This window comes from Panthera leo, chromosome A1 (genome assembly GCF_018350215.1).
Source record: "Panthera leo isolate Ple1 chromosome A1, P.leo_Ple1_pat1.1, whole genome shotgun sequence".
Taxonomy (NCBI): domain Eukaryota; kingdom Metazoa; phylum Chordata; class Mammalia; order Carnivora; family Felidae; genus Panthera; species Panthera leo.
In genome coordinates, this window is record NC_056679.1 from 197755283 (window position 1) to 197778101 (window position 22819).

A 22819-nucleotide genomic window follows, 5' to 3' on the forward strand; every position below is an offset into this window, starting at 1 on the left:
ATATGGAATGGGAAAATAAATGATATATTTTTACGTTCTTTAAATCTTATGTCAGTCATAAATGACAAGCTGAGTCAGTGCTGATTTCTACCCAGCAAAGTAAGAATATTCTATTGACTCAAATAGGTCGAGAATTGACTCTTTTTTGACAAGAGCGGTTTTGCATCAAAGCAGAAGGTACATGGTGATCACTTGTCAGAGATCTCACAGGAAGCTTTCTTATAGTTGTGTTAGGTGAGCTTTATGGCCACTCCAATTCTGAGATTATGTGAATCAATGATTTCTCGATGAAGAGTAAAAAATGCATTAAAACAAAAACAGACTTGTTTATCTTTAAGATGAAAAATTCTCAGAATTTCCTGGGGCACAGTTTCCAGGTTCATAAAGGGCTATTGTTCTCATGCTGCTGAAAGCAGTAAGGTGGGAGTCGAGAAGTGACCTGCTATTACCAGCTTAGCCCATTTGAGACTTGCATCATATCGTTAGATGTGTCATCTCTGTTAAATGTTACTTCCCAGAACAGTGCCCTAGAACAGGCTTAAAACATTCAATGAATCATGCGAAAAGTTTCCTTGTGAAAGGATTACTAATAAAACCTAAGTTAATGCTAATTTACATTTGGGTGGTTCATCAACAATTCCTAGTGCTTTCACATGTATTATTTGATTCACATATATGTCTGAGATGGATATTTCCATCTTCTTTATTTCATAGAGGAGGATAGTAGGTCTTAGCAAAGGTAGTAACTTGTCCAAGATCTCAGAACTAGTAAATGTTTAAAATAAGTCTTAAAGAAAGGTTCCTGGGATCAGGACTCATTTTTGCAAAAAATGCATTTTCATGTGAGTCTGATGCAGTGATCAGTATGGCTATCAGCACCAACTGTCTTAGCCCTTTACCCAGGGTTCTCATCAACTGAAAGCTTGCCAGATCTGGTTCCAGACTGAGCAGAAGAATCCATTCACTGATCTTGGTTGGCAAGGCTTATGCAAAAACCCGCACTCTGCAGTGATGTATGGCTTTCTTGGGAGCCCCAAATTTTATGGTACAAGGAGAGCTAATGGGAGAGTTAGCTGAATGTCTATTGGGAATATACCTGTTCTCTGTTGGAAGCTTCTTATTCAAGTTTCCTAAGGAGAAGATCCCCAGCATCCTCACACTGAAAATGAGGATCCATGAGGATATCTTAAGAATCCATTTGTGCAGAAGCTGGGCTGTCTCTGATGCTTTAGCCACGATTGCTTTGTCTCCAAACATAGTTTAGAGGCCAAGTAGAGCTATCTGGATCAAGAACTAGAGACCTCCATTGCAGTCAGTATCAGGGGCCTACTTAGCTAGTGATGCCATCAACTTCACACCATTGTCCAAGGGAAGGGCAGCATTTGCACTTCTTATTATGCCAAATATTAGGAAGTAAACTACGAGTTTTCAACCAACCATTCTTTATTTATGCTGTTTGCTAACTGCTTCAAGGACTCTCGACTATGCGAAACTATGGTTTCAAAGAACCATTCTATGGTAACAAGATCACTGGCAGCTCCTCTTGCCTTTGGAGTTCATGAGCTAGCAGGCATTCTCTACAACACCAATGGACATAGTACCCTTGACCCGGAAAGAGGTGCAGCAGAGAACTGACATTTATCTTCCTGTAAATGAATAAAAACAGCCAGAATCTATTCCAGATGGACTGGTCTGGGGACAGGGATTATGATATTGCCCAGGGATCTGAACTCTAGGGTCAAACAGAGCTCTTATCAATCATAACTCTGCCATTTCCTACTAGTGTTGGACCACATATCTGTCTTCATTAAACTTTATTTTTCTTAAGTGGGAAAAAAGCGGATTCATTCATTAACTTATTACTTTTTTTTCCCTGTAATACTCTAGAAATAAATTAGGTGCTAGATTTACCATGGTAAATACTATAAACACCTCATTTATATTCACATAAATTTATTACTAGGGTTGTTTTGTGAATAAAACCGGATCATGATGTAAAACAGTTAGTATAGGGCATGGTCCAAGGTTTTTTTCAACTAATATTAGTAAACTCAGAAGGTATAAAGAACTATCTTAAAAATACTGAAAGGGTTCTTAATTACACTTTTTCTCTAGGGATATATTTAGGACAAATGAGGGGGTAAATAGGATGGGAGTAAATCTGAGCTTGATAAAAATAAGAGGTTTTAATAAAGTTCCGCATTAGTGATGGCCTTCTCACTCAATAGGTCCAAGAAGCATGAATACCCATTAGGTATCCTGCAGAGGCAATTCCTCTATTGAGCGTAAGGATTATAGCCATAACTGTCTTATATTTTTTAACTATAATAATAATTCTTACTGAGTTCATTATGTGTTATGATTATGTACCATACCATGAACATTGAAAGCATATATTATCCATGAATTCATTGAATCCCTACAAAAATTTGAAGTGGGTAAGCAGAATCCTAATGTAACTAATGAGGAAGGGAAGATAAGCCAGAGAAATTCAAAACTTGCCCAAGTTCAAACAGGTATCTGGTGAAGGAGCCAGAAAATCTTGCTGTAGCCCCAAATAAGAAATAAAAGAGAAATGTCTCTGAATTGAAGAGGGAGTAGAGGGTTCTCACTTGTTGTGCCTGCTTTCGTGCTGTTCAGGCAACCCGGAGAACTTCCCAGAGTTCCTTAGAATAACATTTAAAGACCATTTAAATGCTACTACCTACTTCAGATGAGACTTTTAAGAAAAAATAAGAATTATTTAGTAATAAAAACCGTACATGGTTACAACAACAGCTTCGTGTTCTGAAGTAATTATGAAAGTAGATTATGATTTTTATTAAAGTTTTTATATAACAAAATTGGCAATGCTGTTAGTCTTCCAACAGTGACTTTCTGTTTAAAGGTTGCTGTGTAGGGGCACCTGGGTGGCTCAGTCAGTTGAGCATCCGACTTCGGCTCAGGTCATGATCTTGCGGTCTGTGGGTTCGAGCCCCACATTGGGCTCTGTGCTGACAGCTCAGAGCCTGGAGCCTGCTTCTGATTCTGTGTCTCCCTCTCTCTCTGCCCCTCTCCCACTCATGCTCTGTCTCTGTCTCTCTCTCTCTGTGTGTCAAAAATAAATAAACATTAAAAAAAAATTTTTTTAAAAAGGTTGCTGTGTATGCTGGTTACTTCAAGAGATTATGGAGGAAAGAAAAAAAGAAAAAAATACATATTCTTATGGCATAATGGAGCAAAATGGAACACAAGATTATATTTATGACATTACTGCCAACATGTGAAACTGCATCAATGTGTATGGGTAATGGATAAACTAACGAGAAGTTTCCTGAAAATTGTGGGTGACAGTTTTTGTTTTGGATTTCTATGGTGATTCTTATTTTATTTTTCAATAAATAATTATTAAAAAGCAATGTAATTGGCCTGTGATGTCCAGAAATCTCTGAATCACTCATTCAATATGTGACACTTTTAACCAATGGTTTCTGTCACAAGATGCCCTTGATTCTGTGCTTTGTTCTTCATGGGAACTTTCAATGACAAAGTGGAAATGCTCAGGACAATTGAGTAAATGCCCTCCAGCCTGCATCCCTTTCTCTATGATTTGGGCCTGTATATGGGCTAGTTTCCTGGTCAGTTTAGGACTATTTTAGGAGAAGAGTAAGTCTCCATCCTTGAGGAAAATGTGTCAAAGTGACCTATAGATATTGGAGAAGGAAGAGAATGCCCTAGAGGCAAACTTATTGCATTAATGCTTTTCACTTAGCAAATCTCAAATTCATGGCCAGTTTATACCTGAGAACAACTACTACTTCTCTCCTTATCCACCTTCTTATTTTTTCTCTATTTTGTATATCATACATACAAAAGAGTATATATAATACACATGTACAAGTTAAATAATAATAGCAACACAAATGCTCATATGTCTATCAGATAGTTTAAGAAATAGCACAAGCTCTGTCTTTGAAACCTTTTATGTGCCTCTTCCCTAGCTCCCATTTTTTTGCTGCAGCTTAGGCTGCCTGGTCCCACCTACTGCACCCCCTTTTTCCTCTCCTCCTGCAAAGACCCTCATGCAACCACAGACTAGGCACATTTCTTCAGCCGTGGAGGAATTACATTTGTTCTTCCATTCTCTGCCCTTTGCTAAATAACACTGTTTTCTTTTGTTATTTTCAGGCAATCCAGAATTTAGTGTGGGACTCTTAGTGCCATTAGGATGTTGAATACATGGTCTTGAATATATTCAACCTGTTTGTTTTTATTTTTTTCTCTCACAGTTTAAAAGTTACATATACATATCAGGCCGCCCACTATATGTCAAGCAATGGAGAAACAAAGAAATAGATATCAATATTGTTCTTTTGAAAGAATGGAATCTTGCCATTTGCAACGACATGGATGGAGGTAAGGAGTATAATGCTAGGTGAAATGAGTCAGTGAGAGAAAGACAAATACCGTGTGATTTCGCTCATATGTGGAATTTAAGAAACAAAACAAACAAGCAAAGGTAAAGAGAGAGAGAAAGGGAGAGAAACCAAGAACCAGACTCTTAACAATAGAGAACAAACTGGCGGTTGCCAGAAGGGAGGTGGGTGGGGTTTTGGGTGAAATAGGTGAAGGGGATTAAAAGGGCCCTTATCACGATGACCACGGAATGATGTGTAGTATTGTTGAATCACTATATTGTACACCTGAAACTAATATAACACTGTATGCTAACTCTACTGGAATTAAAATAAAAAAAAAAAATTGAAAAAACCCAGATATCCATTTTAGACACAAGGATCACCAGGACCCAATTCTTTGCTCTCAGGGGGCTCCAAACCAGAAGACATATATTTTTTTCTTTTTTTCCCTCCTTTCTTTTCTTTTCTTCTTTCTTTCTTTTTTTTTAATCCTAAAATGAGCATACCTTCAAAAAACTCTTTCCAAGGTCCCTGATGGGAATATATTTTCGTTGCATTGTGATCAAGCCACTCTGCTGCCTTCTGTGGCTGTAAAAGTGATGGTCTGCTCTAACAGGAGATTTATAACGCTCTCTCAGGACCGGGTCAGACAGGGGTCAGGCAGGGGTGGGCTAGTGCTCGGGTGGAATTGGGGAGAAGACAATGAGAAGCTAGAACCTAAAATAGAACTACCCATTGTGCTTAGGGAACAAAGTTAGAATGACCACAGACTTTTGTTGTTATTGTTTTTCCAATCATTCATTTACTGTTTGCTAATTATGTGCCAGGCACAGCGTTGTGTACCGGATGTATACGTAGACTCAGGCCATTCCATTAGGAACTGTTGCTGCCCCCATTTTGAAACGTCAGAACCAAAACTCGGGCTCAACCCGTAACTCAAGTTTACTCAGAAGCTGCAAAACTAGGTTTAATCCCAGGACTCTCTATCCCCAAAGCCCCACATCGCTCTCATTTTAAAATTTCTTTAGGGTTTTTTTGCCTTCAGTTTTTGGAATTTAAAGAATTTGAGATATAATTGACATATGACATTAATTTCAGATACACAACATAAAGATTTGATAATATATATATTGCCAAATGATCGCTATCTTAGCCATTATATTACGAAGGCTGCACAAACAATTTCAGCTGACACGAGGACATGTTCATGTCTCAAGAGCGTGGCAGCAAACAGATGGTGGTTCAGGCAACCCATGGACCTCATAGATAAACATGGAAGAACTGAAGCCCAGACAGCCCAAACCGAGGGCAACCAGCGATATGACCGACACAACAGACGTACACCAATATTGTTGGGTGTCTGCCACTGGGCTCCATTTCTGGAACAGGTAGGGTTGAGAGGAGGAGAGCAGCAAAGAGCATACCCCACTAGGGCAAGGCCAGAGGGTTGGGCTACTGGGCAGGTGACAGGGTGGGGGCCTCAGGCTGGAGAAGCTGCCTTGGTCAGAACAGGGATCTTGGGCTTGTGGAACGAGATTCAGGAACAATGAGGTACAAGAAGAATGAAACCCAGAAGCCAGTCTTATTCTTTGATGAGTCAGTCACCCAGGGCTGGGCTGGGCCACAGAGCCTATTTTTAAGCATTAAATGGCTCACATCCCAGGAAATCAGCGCCTGGGAGTCTGGCAACTGGAAGGATCGGATAGTTTCCTGAGCTCTCTAGAGGCATCTTTCACAACTTCGGTAGTTCTCTTCCAGTGTTGAAACAGGTATTCACAAAAAGCTTAACTTTATATTGACTCAGAGTTCCTTTTCTTAAGAAATTCTGAAAAGTTTTCAGCATGTGTCCATGTGGATGTGTTTTGTTAAAGGAACGTTTTTATTGGTCTGGCTTCCACTTCCTTGATCTGTACTATTATTATTAATTAAAATTGCAAAGTCAATGCCTCAGCTTACCTTTGTTCTCTCAGAGAGACAGGAGTGACCTGCCCCAGAAGGACTGGGTATATTGGCTATAGTAATGCCTACATTGCTGAAGTATGGAGAAGAATTTAAAATGAAACAGGGTGAGATTTCTTAGAATGTGAGTAGGCCTCAGTTCTAGAACAGGTTTTGGCCACATATTTGTTTTTATTTTATTTTATTTTATTTTATTTTATTTTATTTTTATTTTTTATTTTATTTTATTCTATTTCTTATTTTATTTTATTTTATTTTATTTTATTTGTGCATCTTTAAAATTTTACAGCAATTTTCTTTTCATGCTACAAACGACAAGCACTTACAATAGTGTTGCAGGAGATGACTGTAGAGGAAAGGAAAGTGGTGGGGAGTTTCCAGCTGTAGGTAAGCAAGGTACCTGCCGTGTAAGTCACTCCCCCACAACCTCTGAAAAAGCAATCATTGCTCTCTATTATTTGTGTGTCTGGATCCTTTTCATGGGAACTTGGAAAAGCATTCAGAGTTTGGGTTAGTGAAGAATCCAAACAGTTGCCATACACATTCTAGTGCCAGAGTTGGATCAGGGAGTGACACCCGACTTCAGGCTTATCTGGGGTAAGACACCATGGTTTCCTTGCTTACTTGTTGATAGAAGTCAAATTCAATTCATTTTCATTTAATTCAGCTCGTTTATTAAGCATTAACCGAATACCCGCAGCATGTCAGCTATGAGCTCACAATGTAGCAAAAGAGATGCTTGCAAATTAATGAGAATCCAATATGATGTATGATAATCTGGGAGGATTACATGAATGAATGAATACATAGGAGAAGCTTTTTAGAGAATACGTAGTGATGTGGTTTGAAGTGTTGGAGTTTGGAGTAAACAGCCAAGAAAGAATTCTTGAAGACATCGTCAGTGCAAAAAGGTAGTTTTATTAAAGGACCCATGGGCAGAAAGAGCTACACTGGGGTTGTGAAGAGTGACTGATTATATACCTTCAGGTTAGAGGAAGTTAGGGATAGTGTAAGTCTCTAAGGAATTTTGGAAACAAAGGTTCTAGGACCTTGAGGGACTAGCTGCAGTTAGGAAAAGGTCATTTGTTACTGTTCAGTAAAAACTCAGTCATGAGACCCTTAATATGTATATCAGGTGGCCATAAGCTTGGAATATGATTGCCAACATATATCTTGGGGGGTAAAGATAAAGGAAGTTTCCAAAGGAATTTTTCAATGTTAAAGTAGGATCCTGGGGGGTCGGGATAATGTTAAGCTAAGATTCCCTTTTGCCCTTAGCAAAGTGTCATCATTGAGGCAGTTGAGCTCCTAGAGGAATGTCACTTTGCCTGTTACAAGGACTTGTCAATGGACATAGGCAGTAAGGAAATTTAATTTTTTTTTCTTTTGCCTTTGGTTCCCATATAATTCATAGAAATTGTCACAAAGTAGGCATTAACAGATATGTGTTAATTGCATAGATGCACAAATGGATTACAAGATGTGCACAGGCATACTCTCTGTTCTTTGGAACTGATAGTATGATCTTTGGAACATATAATAATATTTTTGGAACTTAGAATGTAATAGTGGGGTAAGGTAAGCTTGGGGTCCTAGACCTGAGATCACACTTTAGCGGGGAGAAAACCCATGGAAGACATCAACTAATTCATGGGAATTTGCAAAACTTTACCGGCCATGTTTGACCAGCCACATTTTACAGACATGTCTTCTGGTAGGAAATAGTTACACAGCAGTCTCAATCCAGGGCAGCTTTCAATGTCTTAAACAAGAAATATCTAGCAAAACAGTATTTCCTGATTCTTGTGCTTGAAGGCTCCCCCTCTTTTTCTGTTCATGTTTTAGGAATACACAAGAACTAAGTTATCCACTGGGTGTTTTTCTAGCTTGGGCAAGAAGAAGGATCTGCTTCAGTTTCTTTGCTTTTCTGATTCCCACTACTGTTCTTTTTTTTTTTTTTTTTAATATTTATTTATTTTTGAGAGAGAGAGCGTGAGAGGGGGAGGGTTGGATGTAGGGGTACAGAGGATCCAAAGCAGGCTCTGTGCAGTCAGCAGAGAGCCTTATGTAGGGCTCGAACTCACAAACCATGAGATCATGACCCGAGCAGAAGTCGAAATTGGACACTTAATCGACTGAGCCACCCAGAAGCCCCACTACTGTTCTTAATCAACACTTTTCTCCCAAGATGTGGCCCTAAGATGGTCTATGAGACATCATCAAAAGTAAAACAAATCTGGAAGATTCAACTCCTGAACAAAAAATGTCAGACCTACATTTATTTCCCATATGTCTACTTTATTTCGCAAAGAAATCAAGACACACTGGTGACAAGATTAGGCAGTATGGCATAGGTTATATGGGAGAAGAAATATGTTTCATGTGCCTTGGAATCAGAAGATAGATTCAACACTTTCCAAAATGTACAAATTTCAGTTTGTTGTTAGTTTTCCTGTGGAGAGAAAATAGCAACAGATGAAAATTGCTGAGGCCGTAGACGTTTTATTAGCATCCAAACTTCGCTAATGAACCCCCCAGTAATGTACCCAAGTCTCTCCACTTATTGGTGTTTTTAAAAGGGGTGGGTGACTGCAATTTAGAAATACTTGAGCAACTGGTGCTGGTTATGTGAGGATGATGCTCAAAATATGTCACAATCAGTTTATATCCCTGAAAACATATTTAATGAATTTCTAGTAAAAGGAGACTCGCTTAGAAACCTTTTTTCCATAAATGATTTTGTCTTAAAGTCACATTTTGCACTTTCCATCAAATGTAACTTTTCATAAAACTATTTTTTCTGATAAGAAAAAAACCAGGACAGTATGCCACATATATTAGGTGTTTGTTTTCACTCATGTATGTTTTGAAAATACTTAAAAGGATGTATATGTTTCTATACATTCTAGTATATCATACACCATCTTATATTAAAAATTTTTTTAAATGTTTATTTTATTTTTGAGAGACAGAGACAGAGCGTGAGTGGGGTAAGGGGCAGAAAGTGGACACATAGGATCGAAAGCAGGCTCCAGGCTCTGAGCTGTCGGCACTTAACTGACTGAGCCACCCAGGCACCCCTTATATTTTTTGATCTGACACTAACACATCTTTCAGATGATTACTTTGTTACCTTTAAGCTAATTTTGGCTACCTGATTTTCAAATTCAATTTTTATTATAGCTCCAAAATATATTTTGTTGAGAAGTCACCCTCTGAAACAGAACAATTTCTTCAGGATTTTTAGTTATTGTCGCCTTTTGTGCCAATAATTAGGGGGCTCTAACATATCTAAACTTAATGGTTAAAGCTGAACAAGTAAATCTGGTTCATTCTAACATATGACTGGACTGGCATGCCTAACAGGAGGGATGTTCCTTGTCCCTGGAAATAATCAAGCATAGACTCTGAGATGACGTGAATTATTTGCAGAGGGAGTTCAAGCAATAGATTAGTAGGTGGAAGTTGAATGAGGCGCCCCTCCAATTTCCTTCCAACTCAAAGATTCTCGGATTCTTTGCTTTACTCTTAGTGCCAGAATATGTAGAGATCCAGTGACACTAGCGACCCCAAATTTTACATATTCATCATATTCACACATTCATTATTCCCCAAACCACTTTCTCTAGTGGACATATATTTGTCGTAACACACAATTACACCTTAAATACAGAAAAGAAAAACATTTCAGTACTTACCGAACTTCAGAACAAAAGAAGCAATCATTGGCATAAGTTTTGCCGTCAGATCCACAAATTGGTGCATATATTTCATAACAAAATCCCTCTTCTCTCCGTGGGAACTTCTCATATTTACTGCAGTCAACCTGGAAATACATATTAAAAGCCTTCAACTGAATCTTTATTCCCAAGATTTAGGATTTCCCAAGCAAGCTTAGAGGGCTCGCCAATCGTTTGTTTCCTAGTCTAATGGTCATTTGTTTCCTATTCCTCATCAAACGCCTTTGAGATATATCAAGTGTGAAGATTTCTTACATCAGATATAAAATCATGAGTGATAAACTTCTTTATGGCAGCTTGTAACCAAATCACTATTTATTTAAAAATTAAAATTTAAAAACATCCACGGCCAATTCACAGATGTAACCATTCCCATGGGGTTAGTGTTCTACACATCCTGCTATTCCTCTCTTTCGCTTAAAAAATTCTATCTGAATGCAACAGTGAGATGTATTATAGGGATACCTACTATAGTTTTAAGAACTAGCACATCATTAGTGACTTTTACCATTAATTATTGGTAACAAATGACTTGTTATACACTTAACCAGCACACAGACAGTCACATGTATTTTACTCTTGTAGTTGAGAACCACTGTTCTATATGCAGGAGCAAAGCCAGCGTATAAAGCTCTCTGCAGGAGCAAGGATGCAATCACCAAGAAAGAATGTTCTGGGTTTTTCATCTATGAGCAAGCTGAAGAATGTGAACAGTGAAAGTCAAACACATCAGGATTCAAATCCTGATGTGCTCTGGGATATGACTCTGGGACAATCATTTTACTTCTTTAAGCTTTGATTTCTTTACCTGCAAAGTGAGGACAATAATAACTACAGTGTAAGGTTAAAGCAAAAAAAATATATATAAGCAAGAAGATACATGTAAAATGCTTAGCACTTTGTGACATGGAAAATGCTGAGTAAATAATAGCTATTATCTTTATCCCTTGGCCTACACAAACTCCAGCTCTATTCAGAAGACTCTACATTTCCAGTTTTTCTGACTCTGAATTCCACATGTAAGATTTTACGATTTGATTGTCTCCACTTGGATAGCATGAAATATGGTCAAACTTCAAGTTAAATTCATCTTCCCCTTCAGCTATGTTCCGTTAATTAATCATTTCATTCCTTTGGTTGCTTTACACCACGCACCTTCTAAGTTTTAGGGCTGAGCTGAGAGCTGGCAATACAGAGATTAGTATGCGTGACAAAATGGCAGAAGGACCACAGGGCCTAGTGGAGTATGGTGGAGAATGAGAATTACAGGGCTCCCTGGTGAGTATATTTCAGCATGACTTCACTTCTTGCCTGCTCAAACCCCAGTACCAGGACTCAATGTGATATGTACAAGGAGACTCCCAAGGCTTCCTCTTCATGAATCTTTTTCATTCTCAAGCAACCAGTAAATCATGAGAATAGAATAGAGAATCCTATTATTCTCTTTAATAGGTAAAACAAAAGATTCAAAGAGATGAAAGGAGCTGCCTGGGCCCCAGAATCACACAGCTGAAAAGTCACGGAGCTTGGTCTAGAACCCAAAATGCTTGACTCCTGGTTTAAAGTTTTTACCACCACAGCTAGAATTTCTCAACAATAGTTATTACTTAATATGAGTCATAAAGGGAAGGTTCAATTAAAATCTTCATTCTCTAAGATAAAGAAGAAAGATGTGTCTGACCCATTTAACAATTACAACAATCATGACTTGTCCTTATTGAGCTTTACTACGTGCCAGGTGCTTACGCTCACCTCTCTTCAAGCGTTGTGGCTTTAAGTCTCACAATAAGCTTATGAACCCAGTATTAGTGCCCATGGCCACACAATCAGGGAGCTAGAATACAAACTCAGGACTTTATAACTCGAATGCTAGGTATCTAACCACTTTGTTCTATTATGTCCCGTTCAGAAAGGTCTCTTAATAGTTTTTTAAATAAAACCAGTTTTGATACTTAAAAACTTCTTCAAACATGTAGCGATTTAATTAATGTATAGTAGCAAATGTTTCCTTATTGATACTGGCTTTAAAATTACATAGAAGTAGGACCTTTATATCAAGATGGATGTACTGACCTGTTGAGGGCGTGTGGCACATTCTACATCTGTAAGAAAAACAAAGACAAGAGAAACTAAATTAAACTTTGGAAGAACCTCATCTTAGTAGAAAAATGATCTTTTATTTATGTTTCAGCTCTCAGACTGTCAAAAATATGACTCTCTTCAGAGCTGTGTATCAATATAATATCAAAGGTTGAAGCTTAGCACATATTTTTTTTTCTTTTTTTGGAGTGGGATTAGAGCATAGCCAACTACTATAATAATGAAGAGAAACTACTATAATACTGAGAAGTTCTTTCCTACATCATAATCAGAGTTTAGGAAATATTGGGGGAAAAAAAACACCAGAGAAGTGGTTTTATATTTAGGGAATGTCTGCTGTTATGTAGCAGGAATACGTGGCAGTTGAAAATTCTAGGGAGGCAAAGTTCAACTCAATGAAAAATAATAATAGTTCATGTTGCCAAACAATGGATGAGACTGTTTTATGAAGAAATGGCATCCCCATAAATGGTGATATCAAGTCAAAGCAAAGTCTGGATGTACACTTACCAAAGAAGTTATACAAAATATTTATATGGATGAGACTTTGGCCTTAGCTAACCATTTAGCCCCAGAGATAGTATCATTTAGTGATTTATTGGTAGAGACAAAATAATGCATTTCAAAAAACCTGCCTTACTATCTATGTATCTGTGTTTATCCCAGAATTCTGTGAGCAGAAGACAACGTGAGCTATTAGTATCGGGGAAGGGTGGGTATAATAAGGGAGATACTCACTGAAGATGGATGTCAAAGCCAAAGCCAAGAGCAGGGCAAAGGCTGTTGCTTTCATGCTGCTGAAGTGGCCAAGGGCAGTCAGAGGGAGGCAAAACAAGTAACTTTCTGCCGTCTGCTCTGCCCACTTGGGTTCTACCTTATATATTGACAAGAGTTCCTGCCTCAATTGTGAAGTAACTATTTCCAGAAACAGAATCCTGGGAGGAGGTCAGAGACATATGCTAGTATGGGAATTCTTTTATTGTGAAATCAGATGGTTGCTCATGTTTGCTCATTTTAATAGACCATAGAACCCAATAAAACTGTTATTTCTTTGTTTCTTTACATACTTGAAAGATGGAGTGCTTTCACAGCTGTTATATGATTGGATCTTCATAACAAATCTGTCAGTTACTACAATTTTCTTTGTTTTACAGATGAGAAAGTGAAGTCAGAAAGAAGTTAAGTCATTTCACCCAGTTTACTACATATTCTTGGTTGCCCTACTTTTCCAGGAACACTCACCAGCATGGCAGCTTTCTGTGTTTCCCCTCTTTTGACACTTTCCCAGTTTCCCCTCTTTCCTCCTATCTTCTCCAGCACCAAATGGGAAATATTGCCAGTTGAGACTCTAGACTGGGCACAGAGAAAAGGTATCAACACCCAAGTCTTTATTCAGCAGTAACAAGCAATGATTTATGCTCTTAGCAGGGGGATCATTTCTCCAAGATTCTAAATTTGAGGAGATGGTAAGATGGGTGGACTTGTTGAATAGTCACTCCTCATTTAATGCCAGATCTCTGGTGGAATTTCCTTATCAAGGAACCTTGGAAGAAGGGATTCCTCAAAGGCAATAATAAAGAGCTATGTGACCATCTTAACCAATAATGGATTTATTGGCTGCAGTGGCTTGACTGTACCTGAAGCACAGGCTCAAGGTTCAAGAATGAGATGTTGGGGTGCCCGGATGGCTCAGTCAGTTAAATGTCAGACTCTTGATTTCAGTTCAGGTCATGATTTCATGGTCATGAGATTGAGCCCCATGTTGGGCTCTGCACTGGATATGAACCTGCTTAAGATTCTCTCTTTCCCTCTCCCATCTCCTGCTCATGAGTGAGTACCCTCTCTCTTTCTCTCTCGAAAAAAAAGAATGAGATGTTGACTTTTCCATGGGCTGTAGGTACATACAAGTCCAGTGACATCTTATGCTAATACAATAATTTTTAATAGACAAGCCACCAATCATTTGGTCGTGGTTTAAATACATTTAATTGCACTTTATCAAACTATTTTTCATTTGAAATCTTTGATAAAGGCTACAAGGACACTTATTTTGAAATGTGCCAATTTTCAAATAGAGCAACTCTATGAGAAGACCTTGCAAGCAGCTCTTGCAGTTTTGGTAGACAGTTGTAAGACACTGTTTATACCACCAATGGAAGTGGTGTCAAAGACTGAGAGACTGAAATTCACAGTTGCTTCCCTTCAAAAGGATGAAGACAGCTGGAACCTATGCTGGTCCGGGGGGTCAGACATCTTAATACTGCTGAGAGTTGAAACTCTAAGAGTCTTGCAGAGCTAAATTCATTGCCAGCTTCACCATTCCCTACATGACCTTGGGCAAGTTCTTTATCTCCTAATAACTTTAGTTTCTTAATGTTCATTTAATCATTCAGTAAACATTAATGAGCATTTACTCTTAGAAACTATATTACAAATTAAAGAGCCCAAATGTCCATCAACTGACAAATGTATAAAGATGTGGTACACACACACACACACACACACACACACACACACAGTGGAATATTGGTATTCAAAAAGAATGAAATCTTGCCATTTGCAACATAATGGATAGAACTAGAATGTAGTATGCTAAGTGAAATAAGTCAGAGAAAGATAAATACCATATGATTTCACTCACATGTGGAATTTAAGAAACAAAACAGATGAACATAGGGGAAGGAAAGGAAAAATAAGATAAAAATAGAGAAGGAGGCAAACCATAAGAGACCCTTATATACAGAGAATAGAGGGTTGTGAGAGGGGTGTTGGGTGGGGGGATGGGCTAAAAGGGGGATGGGCGTTAAGAAGGGCACATGTTGAAATGAGCACTGGGTGTTATATGTAAGTGATGAATCACTAAATTCTACTCCTAAAACTATTATTACACTGTATGTTAACTAACTTGGATTTAAATAAAAATAAAAACAAAACAACAAAAAAAGAAATGGGTATATTTCAACTTGGGTATAGCATGAATAATGAGAAACTTCCCCACTGTCTTCATTATAGCTTAACAAGGACTCTCTTCTTCCAACCTTTTTTTTTTTTTTTTTTTTTTTTATTTTTGGGACAGAGAGAGACAGAGCATGAACGGGGGAGGGGCAGAGAGAGAGGGAGACACAGAATCGGAAACAGGCTCCGAGCCATCAGCCCAGAGCCTGACGCGGGGCTCGAACTCACGGACCGCGAGATCGTGACCTGGCTGAAGTCGGACGCCTAACCGACGGCGCCACCCAGGCGCCCCAAGGACTCTCTTCTTGACTAAACTTTAGTTAGGCTCCTCTGAGTCCTTTTCTTGACTAGGCCTTAACCTTGCTCCCCACCTCACCTCCATCTCATGCCTTTTGCCTTCCCCTTTCTTTTTTTTTTTTTTTTTCAACGTTTTTTTATTTATTTTGGGGACAGAGAGAGACAGAGCATGAACGGGGGAGGGGCAGAGAGAGAGGGAGACACAGAATCGGAAACAGGTTCCAGGCTCCGAGCCATCAGCCCAGAGCCCGACGCGGGGCTCGAACTCACAGACCGCGAGATCGTGACCTGGCTGAAGTCGGACGCTTAACCGACTGCGCCACCCAGGCGCCCCTGCCTTCCCCTTTCTGTATTAGCATAGAATCCTGCTTAGTCATTGCTCTACCCTTGATATCTGATCAAGTTATTTTCCCCACTTTTAATATATAAATTCTTGGCCAACCTTTAGCAAGAATCCTCCCCGTCCTTGATAACTAATGTTAGTAATTTTCCATCTACTGACTCCCTCAACTTGCTCCTTGGCTATAAATCCCCACTTATTATATTCGGAGTTGAGCACTATCTCTCTCTTTCTTATTGCAATAGGAGCATTCAAGACTATACCTTGAATGGCACCTTCCCTACCATTTTAATAAGTGCCAAATAATTTTTCTTTAACAAGCTTACAAAATAAAGTTAATGACACCATTATCATAAGCTTGTTGTAAGTTTCAAATGAGATGTATATGTAAGTACTTATCCAGGGTCTGGCACAAAGTAAGCTCTTAACAGATTTTGGTATTTGATGATGATCAAGATAGCGAAGACAATAACAGTGACAGTGGTCTGAAGAAAAGATCAGGAAGCACTTAGGAACTGTCTTAAAATATGCAGATGATGTATCTTTGTGGCCTACTGGAAATAATAGATTGGCACTGATAGCAAAAGAAACTTTGTGATGATCAGCAATGTTTGATAATGACTGCAGGTAATGAGGATCTTATCATTTTAATCGTCTCATTGGAAGTCAAGTGAATACTTGTCAGGGACCCTGTAGAGGTAATTCCTTTATTGAATGTGAGAATGATCTCTATCCACATTTTTGAACTTGTCTTTTTTAATGGCAAAATACTTTGTTTAATGACAATAACAATGACAGTAATAATATTTACTGAGCACTAAGTATGTGTCAGGTAGTTTTTGGAATTGTTGTATGAATATTAACCTATTTAAATTTTAAAACTATATGAGATAAACACTACTACTATTAAGACTTTACAAATAAAAGAAGTGAAGCTCAGAGAACATAAATAACTTGCCCAAGGTCACAAGAGTGCATAGTGGAACTGGAAAATATTATATGGAAGAATAATACACTAAACAGATCACAGAGGCTCTCTGTTACTTAAAGAAGGAATGTGGCAGCTTGGTTTCCTAATCCCCATCTTCCTATAGTGGCCCTCGAGTCACTCTCATGGAGACCCTAGGGCTCCACAGGATAATTTAAAGATCACTGGTCTAGGTGAGAAGTTCCCAAATTCCACCCTCAGGCTCCAGAAGGTGGGATAGGGGTTTAGTGAGGCAAGTACTATTTGAGGGAGAGTTTGTCTAGATCAGAGCCTGATACTTGGCTTTGGTTATAAGAGTGTGAATGCAGAAGGGAGAAGAGAAGGGAAAGAGGATGATCTAGAAGGAACAAGTTCACATACAGTTACAGGGCCATAAAGAGAGAATCTCTAGGGAATAAGGCAGTCATCTAAATTGAAACCCAAGAAGAGACTTGAATCTCAAGATTTTAGACACAAAATTAGAAGAGAACTAATATAGAGGTGACTCTGTGGAGGGTGTTGGAAGGCTGGGCTGGGTGGGATTATAATTGCTTAAACCTCTTCTGCTTCTGGGGAAGACTGGCCAGAGTTTAGGACCCGTTGATGTGCACACATGCACAGGTTAAGGGGTCACCTCTGGAGGAGAAATGTTGCAGGATCTGGGAATCAGGAAAGCTTTGACACTAAGTCACCTGAGCTTTTCAGAAATGTCTTTCAACACAATGGTAGTACTTTCCTCCTAATAAGCAAGACTGTTTAGGCAGCACTGAGTTATAGTGGAATAGAAAAAAAAAAAAAAAAAGACTAAAATGTCACTATGAAGTTGAGTTCCGCCCCCCACCCCCAAGGAATTCTGAACTATTTTCAGTATGTATTGGGGGTGGGAGAGGCGGGGAGAGCCTTACGGTTTATTTGAGAATTTACTTAAGAATTCAGCCCAGTGTAGCATATCCTTCCCATATTCTCTTGCTATTTCACATTAGGAAGTCACTTCTCTGCCTGAACTTTGCATTCTCAGAGGAACAGGTTTATCAGGTTACTGGTATCTGCTTTGCATAACAATTAGGAAGAACATTTTTAAATTTTAACTCTTTGTTTTGAAATAATTGTTGCAAAACTAAAACAAGGAACTTCTCGAGTACTCTTTACCTCAAGACTCCATTCAAATTTTGCCATTTGTGTCCACAATGCCTTTATAACAGAACGATCCAACCCAACCTGATTTAATATTGTTATCATGGCAGTAGTCTCTACCAAAGTCTTAGCTGCCCTTTTTGGAAAAATGAATAAGTCCATCCTAAAATTCCTATGGAAATACAAGTTACCTAGTATAGCCAAAACAATCTTAAAAATGAAGAAGGCTGGAGGACGCACACTTCTCAATTTTAAAATTTACTACAAAGTTATAGTAGTCAAGACAGTGTATAACAATTGAAGATCCAAAAATAAACTTTTTTTATTTATGGTCGGTTGATTTTTGACAAAGGCAAATTGCCAAGACAACTTACTGGAGAAAGAATAGTCTTCAAAAATTCATGCTGGGACACTAAGGTTGGACACTTACTTCATCTTGTATAAAAAAGTATAACAGAAATTAACACAAAATGGATCAAAGACTAAATGTAAGAATTATAACTTTTGAAGTCTTAGAAGAAAACATAGGCATGAATCTTTGTGACCTTTTAATGGGCAATGGCTTCTTAGATATGCTACTAAAAACAATAAACAAAAGGGAAAATAAATAAGTTGATTTTATCAAAATTAAAAACTTTTGTTCTTCATTAGACAGCCCAAAGAATGAGAGAAAATATTTGCAAATCATAGTTCTCATAAAGGACTAGTATTCAGAATATATAAACAGAATATATACAGCTCAACAATACCAGACAAATAATCCAGTTAAAAAATGAGCAAAGGATTTTGAATAAACATTTTTCCAAAGAAGATATACAAATGGCCAATAAAGGCAGGGAAATGCAAATCAAAGCCAAAATGAGTACAATTTCACATCCATTAGAATGTCTAAAAAAAAAAAAGACAAGGTGTTTAAGATGTAAAGAAATTGGAACCCTCATACATTGCTGGTGGGAATGGCAAATGTCATAACAGCTGCTTTGGAAAAGAGTTTGTTAGGTCCTCAAAAAGTTAAATGTAGAGTTACCCTATGGCCTAGAAATTCTACTTCTAGGTATTTACCCAAGAGAATTGAAAACAAAACAAAACAAAATCTTGTATGTGAATGTTCATGGCAGCTTTATTCATAATGGCTCAAAACTGGAAACAATCCAAGTATCCATTGATTGATAAATGTTGAATGTAGTCTAGCCATAGAATGGAATATTATTCCGCTACAAAAAGGAATAAAGTACTGACACCTGTTACCACATGGATTAATCGTGAAAATCTTATGCTAAGTGAAGGAAGTTAGACACTATATAATATGACTCTGTTTATGTATGATGTCCAGAGTGGTAAATTCATAGACAAGAATTAGATTCATGGTTGCCAGGGGCTGGAAAGATGGGGGAATGAGAGTGGCTGCCAGTGGGCTTGGAGTTTCTTTTTGGAGTGATGGAAGGTATTGCAATCGGATGGTGGTGATGGTTGCACAATTTTGTGAGTAGACTAGAAACCACTGAATTATACACTTGAAAAATGAGGGCGTTTATAACTAATAGAATGCTGCATGTTAATTATACTTAAATTTTAAAAATTAAAAAAAGTAAAAACATGAATTTTTTTATGTGGACTCTCAACAACAATAATAAAAGATGCATTCAGGATCATGAATTGTCATGTTCTTTAGTCTCTTTCAATGAAGAATATTTAAAAGGCCGGTTCTTGGTTTTTGAAGGTTGTAGATGAGTTATTTTACAGCAGGTTTCTGAATTTGAGTTTGTCTGACATTTCCTAGGGGCTATGTTCAAGTTGTGCATTTTTGGCAGGGAAATACGGAAGTTACTCTATATTATTTGCACTGTATACTTTGAGATAGTTTACGTGATGTTACCCCATCACTAACGATGCTAAGTTCGATCACTTGTGCAGGTTAGTGTCTGCCAGGTTTCTCCACTCTATGGTTACTCTTTTTCCTTTCAAAATTAGTAAATATTTTGTGATGAGGTCCTTGAGATTATTCGAATATCTCATTTTTCATCACAGTCTTACACTATAAAGTGAGGCCATATCCAATGGAGTAAACTATATACATAAATTCATGTACTCTTATTTGTTCACATTGTACATTTGCCTTTTCACTTTCTAGTATCAATTTCTATGGAACTGAAATGTTCCCATTTATCTCAAACCAAGAAAAAAAACAACCCAGAACGTTTGCTGATCATGGGCCTTTACTTCCAACATGCCAGACACATTTCCAAGAATGTGGTCTATGTTTTGGGCCTGGGTAAATGTTGGAGAAGGAAGGCATACAGGTCGTAATCAACCCTTTCATTTCTGTAGGACTTTTCAGTTTACAAAGCGTGTTTGCATGCATATGTCACCTGACTGTCACAATAGACAGGTTAAATTAGGGATTATTATTCTCTTGATTTTGTCAGTAAGGAAAGTGCTATCACACACATGAATAACCAACCCACGGCCACACACACCAGTGAAAGTTCAGGTTCGCATAAACACATAAGTCTCCTGTCCCAAGTTTTGTTGTGTTCTCCTGAGCTGTTTGGTGAAGTTGTATAATGAAGACAGAGGACGAGGATGCCAAAGACCTCAGTGATGCAAATGCCGATGAGTACACAGAGAAGCAAGTTAAACTGAATAAAACCATTTTCTCTTCCAGGTCTAAATTTGGAGAGGTAAAAATTTAAAAATAAACCTCCTTTACATTTGCATTTATGGTTATCAGCTTCCCTGTGGCAAAGATTTACTTTCCCTGGCAGGGAAAAAGGGAAAGAAAGGAAATTAATTACATATGTGATAGTAAGATACATATATATATTTAGTCCATTGATGTTGACTAGCTTACGATGAAAACCAAAGTCTTCATTGCCAATATCACACTTCAGTGGGAGATAATTTTAACCATTTCTATTCTAAGGTTGCTACCATAATAATTCTCAATAGTATACTTGTAACCTTGTTTCTTGATTTCTTAACTAAAAAGAGTTACTTATTGACCCCCATCTGTGAAGGAAAAATTGTTAATTTACATTACCTTCCCATCTTTAGTTCTTCCCAATTTTTGATGACTATATCATGACTTTTAGCTCTTCCCAATTTTTGATGAGTATATCGCGACTTTTCAGTCTTCATATTACCTTTATAACTTTAAATAATATATTTTAGTCACGTTCTATTATTCTCATCCTTAGATAGCATCTCGTAATTCTGCAAGAAAATTACTTGCCTCCACACACTTACCCCAGCCAACTTTTTTCTCTAAAGATTTGTCACCTCTATGTTAATTTTTACATTTCATACATTAAAAATATACACATTCCATTCTGTATACTGTAATTCATTCTACTACCGGTTAACCATAGATTGATTCTAAAATTTAAAGAGCAATAACTGTTTTTAAACATCATTTATAAATATTAAAAGGATTTTACAGATGTATCAATTGTAGGCCAAATCTAGACTTCAAATTAAGAAAGATCAGAAACCTCCTTTTAGGTGGTAAGTTTTGGTGAATGTTGGCAGAAAAGGGGGCAGTGTCATCAACGGTTAGCATCTGCTTTGGATGCAGTATAGACTGAAGAACTAATGTGGCTCAGGTCTGCAATAAAGCGAGATGTTTCCTAACTTTCTTTATGCAGTGTGGTGTGTACAACAGACGCTAGATAGATCCTGAGCAAGCAGAACCATCCACCATTCCCGGTTTTGCAATTCTGCCCATCATTTTACTTTGGGAGCTTCTTTTATATCACCTGAAAAGTTTGGCTGATAACGTTTACCTTATGATGTTATGTGGGGATTAAACGAGACAGGAAATATGAAAGTATTTTGTGAACTCTAAGTGCTTTATAGATGTTATTATACATTGGGTCATTTCATGGTAGAAGGAATTTGATTCTCAAGAGTATTGAGGTATAATGGATGAAATCCTGGAAACACTGTTTGGGCCCTGGATTGGGAGTAGCAAATCTGGGTTCTTGTCCTCGTCTTCCATGTGAACAATGAGACATTTCCAATTCTGGGAATTCAGAGTTTCCATCCATAAAATGAGGCGGTTGACTGGCTCTCTTTCATCCTTGACGATCAGGAATTCTAGCGTAGGTGTGTATTTGCCCATGTTTTGTATCATGGTTTTTTGATATGTTTCCCTGACCTTCACGCACAGTTGGCAGGGATTGTCATAGGTTTTTCTATCTGTACCATACACCAGGGTGAAGATGAGCTCACGGGGTAGGGGTATGCCCATGCCTTGGTCTTTATCACAATCCAACTTCAAGGAGAAGGGAGCTTTTGTGTACTCAGAAATGAGCTTCTGAGGATTCAGGTCAGCCGAGAAGTTGTGAATGAGATCAGAGGAAGAATGGGAAGGACTGAGGTAGCCAAAAACTTGATAGCAGCAGAGGAGAAAGGGGTGAGGCAAATGGAGAAATACAGAAATCAAGGCTCCTAAGAAGGTAGAAGCAACTGAAGATACGTAAGAAAGATTGGTGAGGAACACCAGGAAAATGCAGGTGTTTGTTTAAGACAGAGCAAACAGTGTTAGATGCAGGGATAAATCAAAACTGGGAGAAGGAAAAACAAGAGAAGCTGAGGATATGAGAAGGTGGGAGGAACTGGCATGATGAGAAGAGCAGCACAGACTGGGAGACTGAGGGGGTGTGTGCCACTCAGGTGAGGGGATGCTCTACACACACCAGCAGGTGTGAGCAGTTCAGGAGAGGATCACACCGGTGTGGGAGGGAGCTCAGAACCGGGAGGTGAGAGCTGCTGAAGGTGGCAAGCAACTCAAGAGAGCTAAGCCAGCAAACCCATCTGACCACCTGTTCTAAGCCCTTCACTGTCCAGATCACGACTTCTCCCTATCTGCTACTTTTACTTCAGCAGCTCTGTTTTTTTCTGAGATACTTCCCTATCCTTGCTCTTCTTC

The 22819-nt window shown here is 38.3% G+C and overlaps 1 protein-coding gene across 1 annotated transcript; it reads right to left on the minus strand.

Annotated features, from left to right (window-relative positions):
• Window positions 1-8739: 8739 nt before the first annotated feature.
• LOC122201743 (serine protease inhibitor Kazal-type 9-like) lies at window positions 8740-13011 on the minus strand. The gene is made up of 4 exons (XM_042907701.1): window positions 12935-13011; window positions 12170-12198; window positions 10055-10182; window positions 8740-8808 (listed from the first exon to the last, which is right to left on the minus strand). Exons 1-4 carry the CDS (start codon window positions 12987-12989, stop codon window positions 8763-8765), a joined length of 258 nt encoding a protein of 85 aa, XP_042763635.1. The 5' UTR covers window positions 12990-13011; the 3' UTR covers window positions 8740-8762.
• Between the last annotated feature and the right edge of the window lie 9808 nt (window positions 13012-22819).

Bases quoted from the DNA above. Each gene is read 5' to 3' on its own strand.
- LOC122201743 (XM_042907701.1), bottom strand. From the start codon at position 12,989: ATGAAAGCAACAGCCTTTGCCCTGCTCTTGGCTTTGGCTTTGACATCC. The intron at 12,199-12,934 runs GTGAGTATCTCC...TTTTTCTTACAG, and splicing joins GGCTTTGACATCCATCTTCA to ATGTAGAATGTGCCACACGC. The intron at 8,809-10,054 runs GTAAGTACTGAA...TTCTCTCCACAG, and splicing joins TTCTTTTGTTCTGAAGTTCG to GAAAACTAACAACAAACTGA.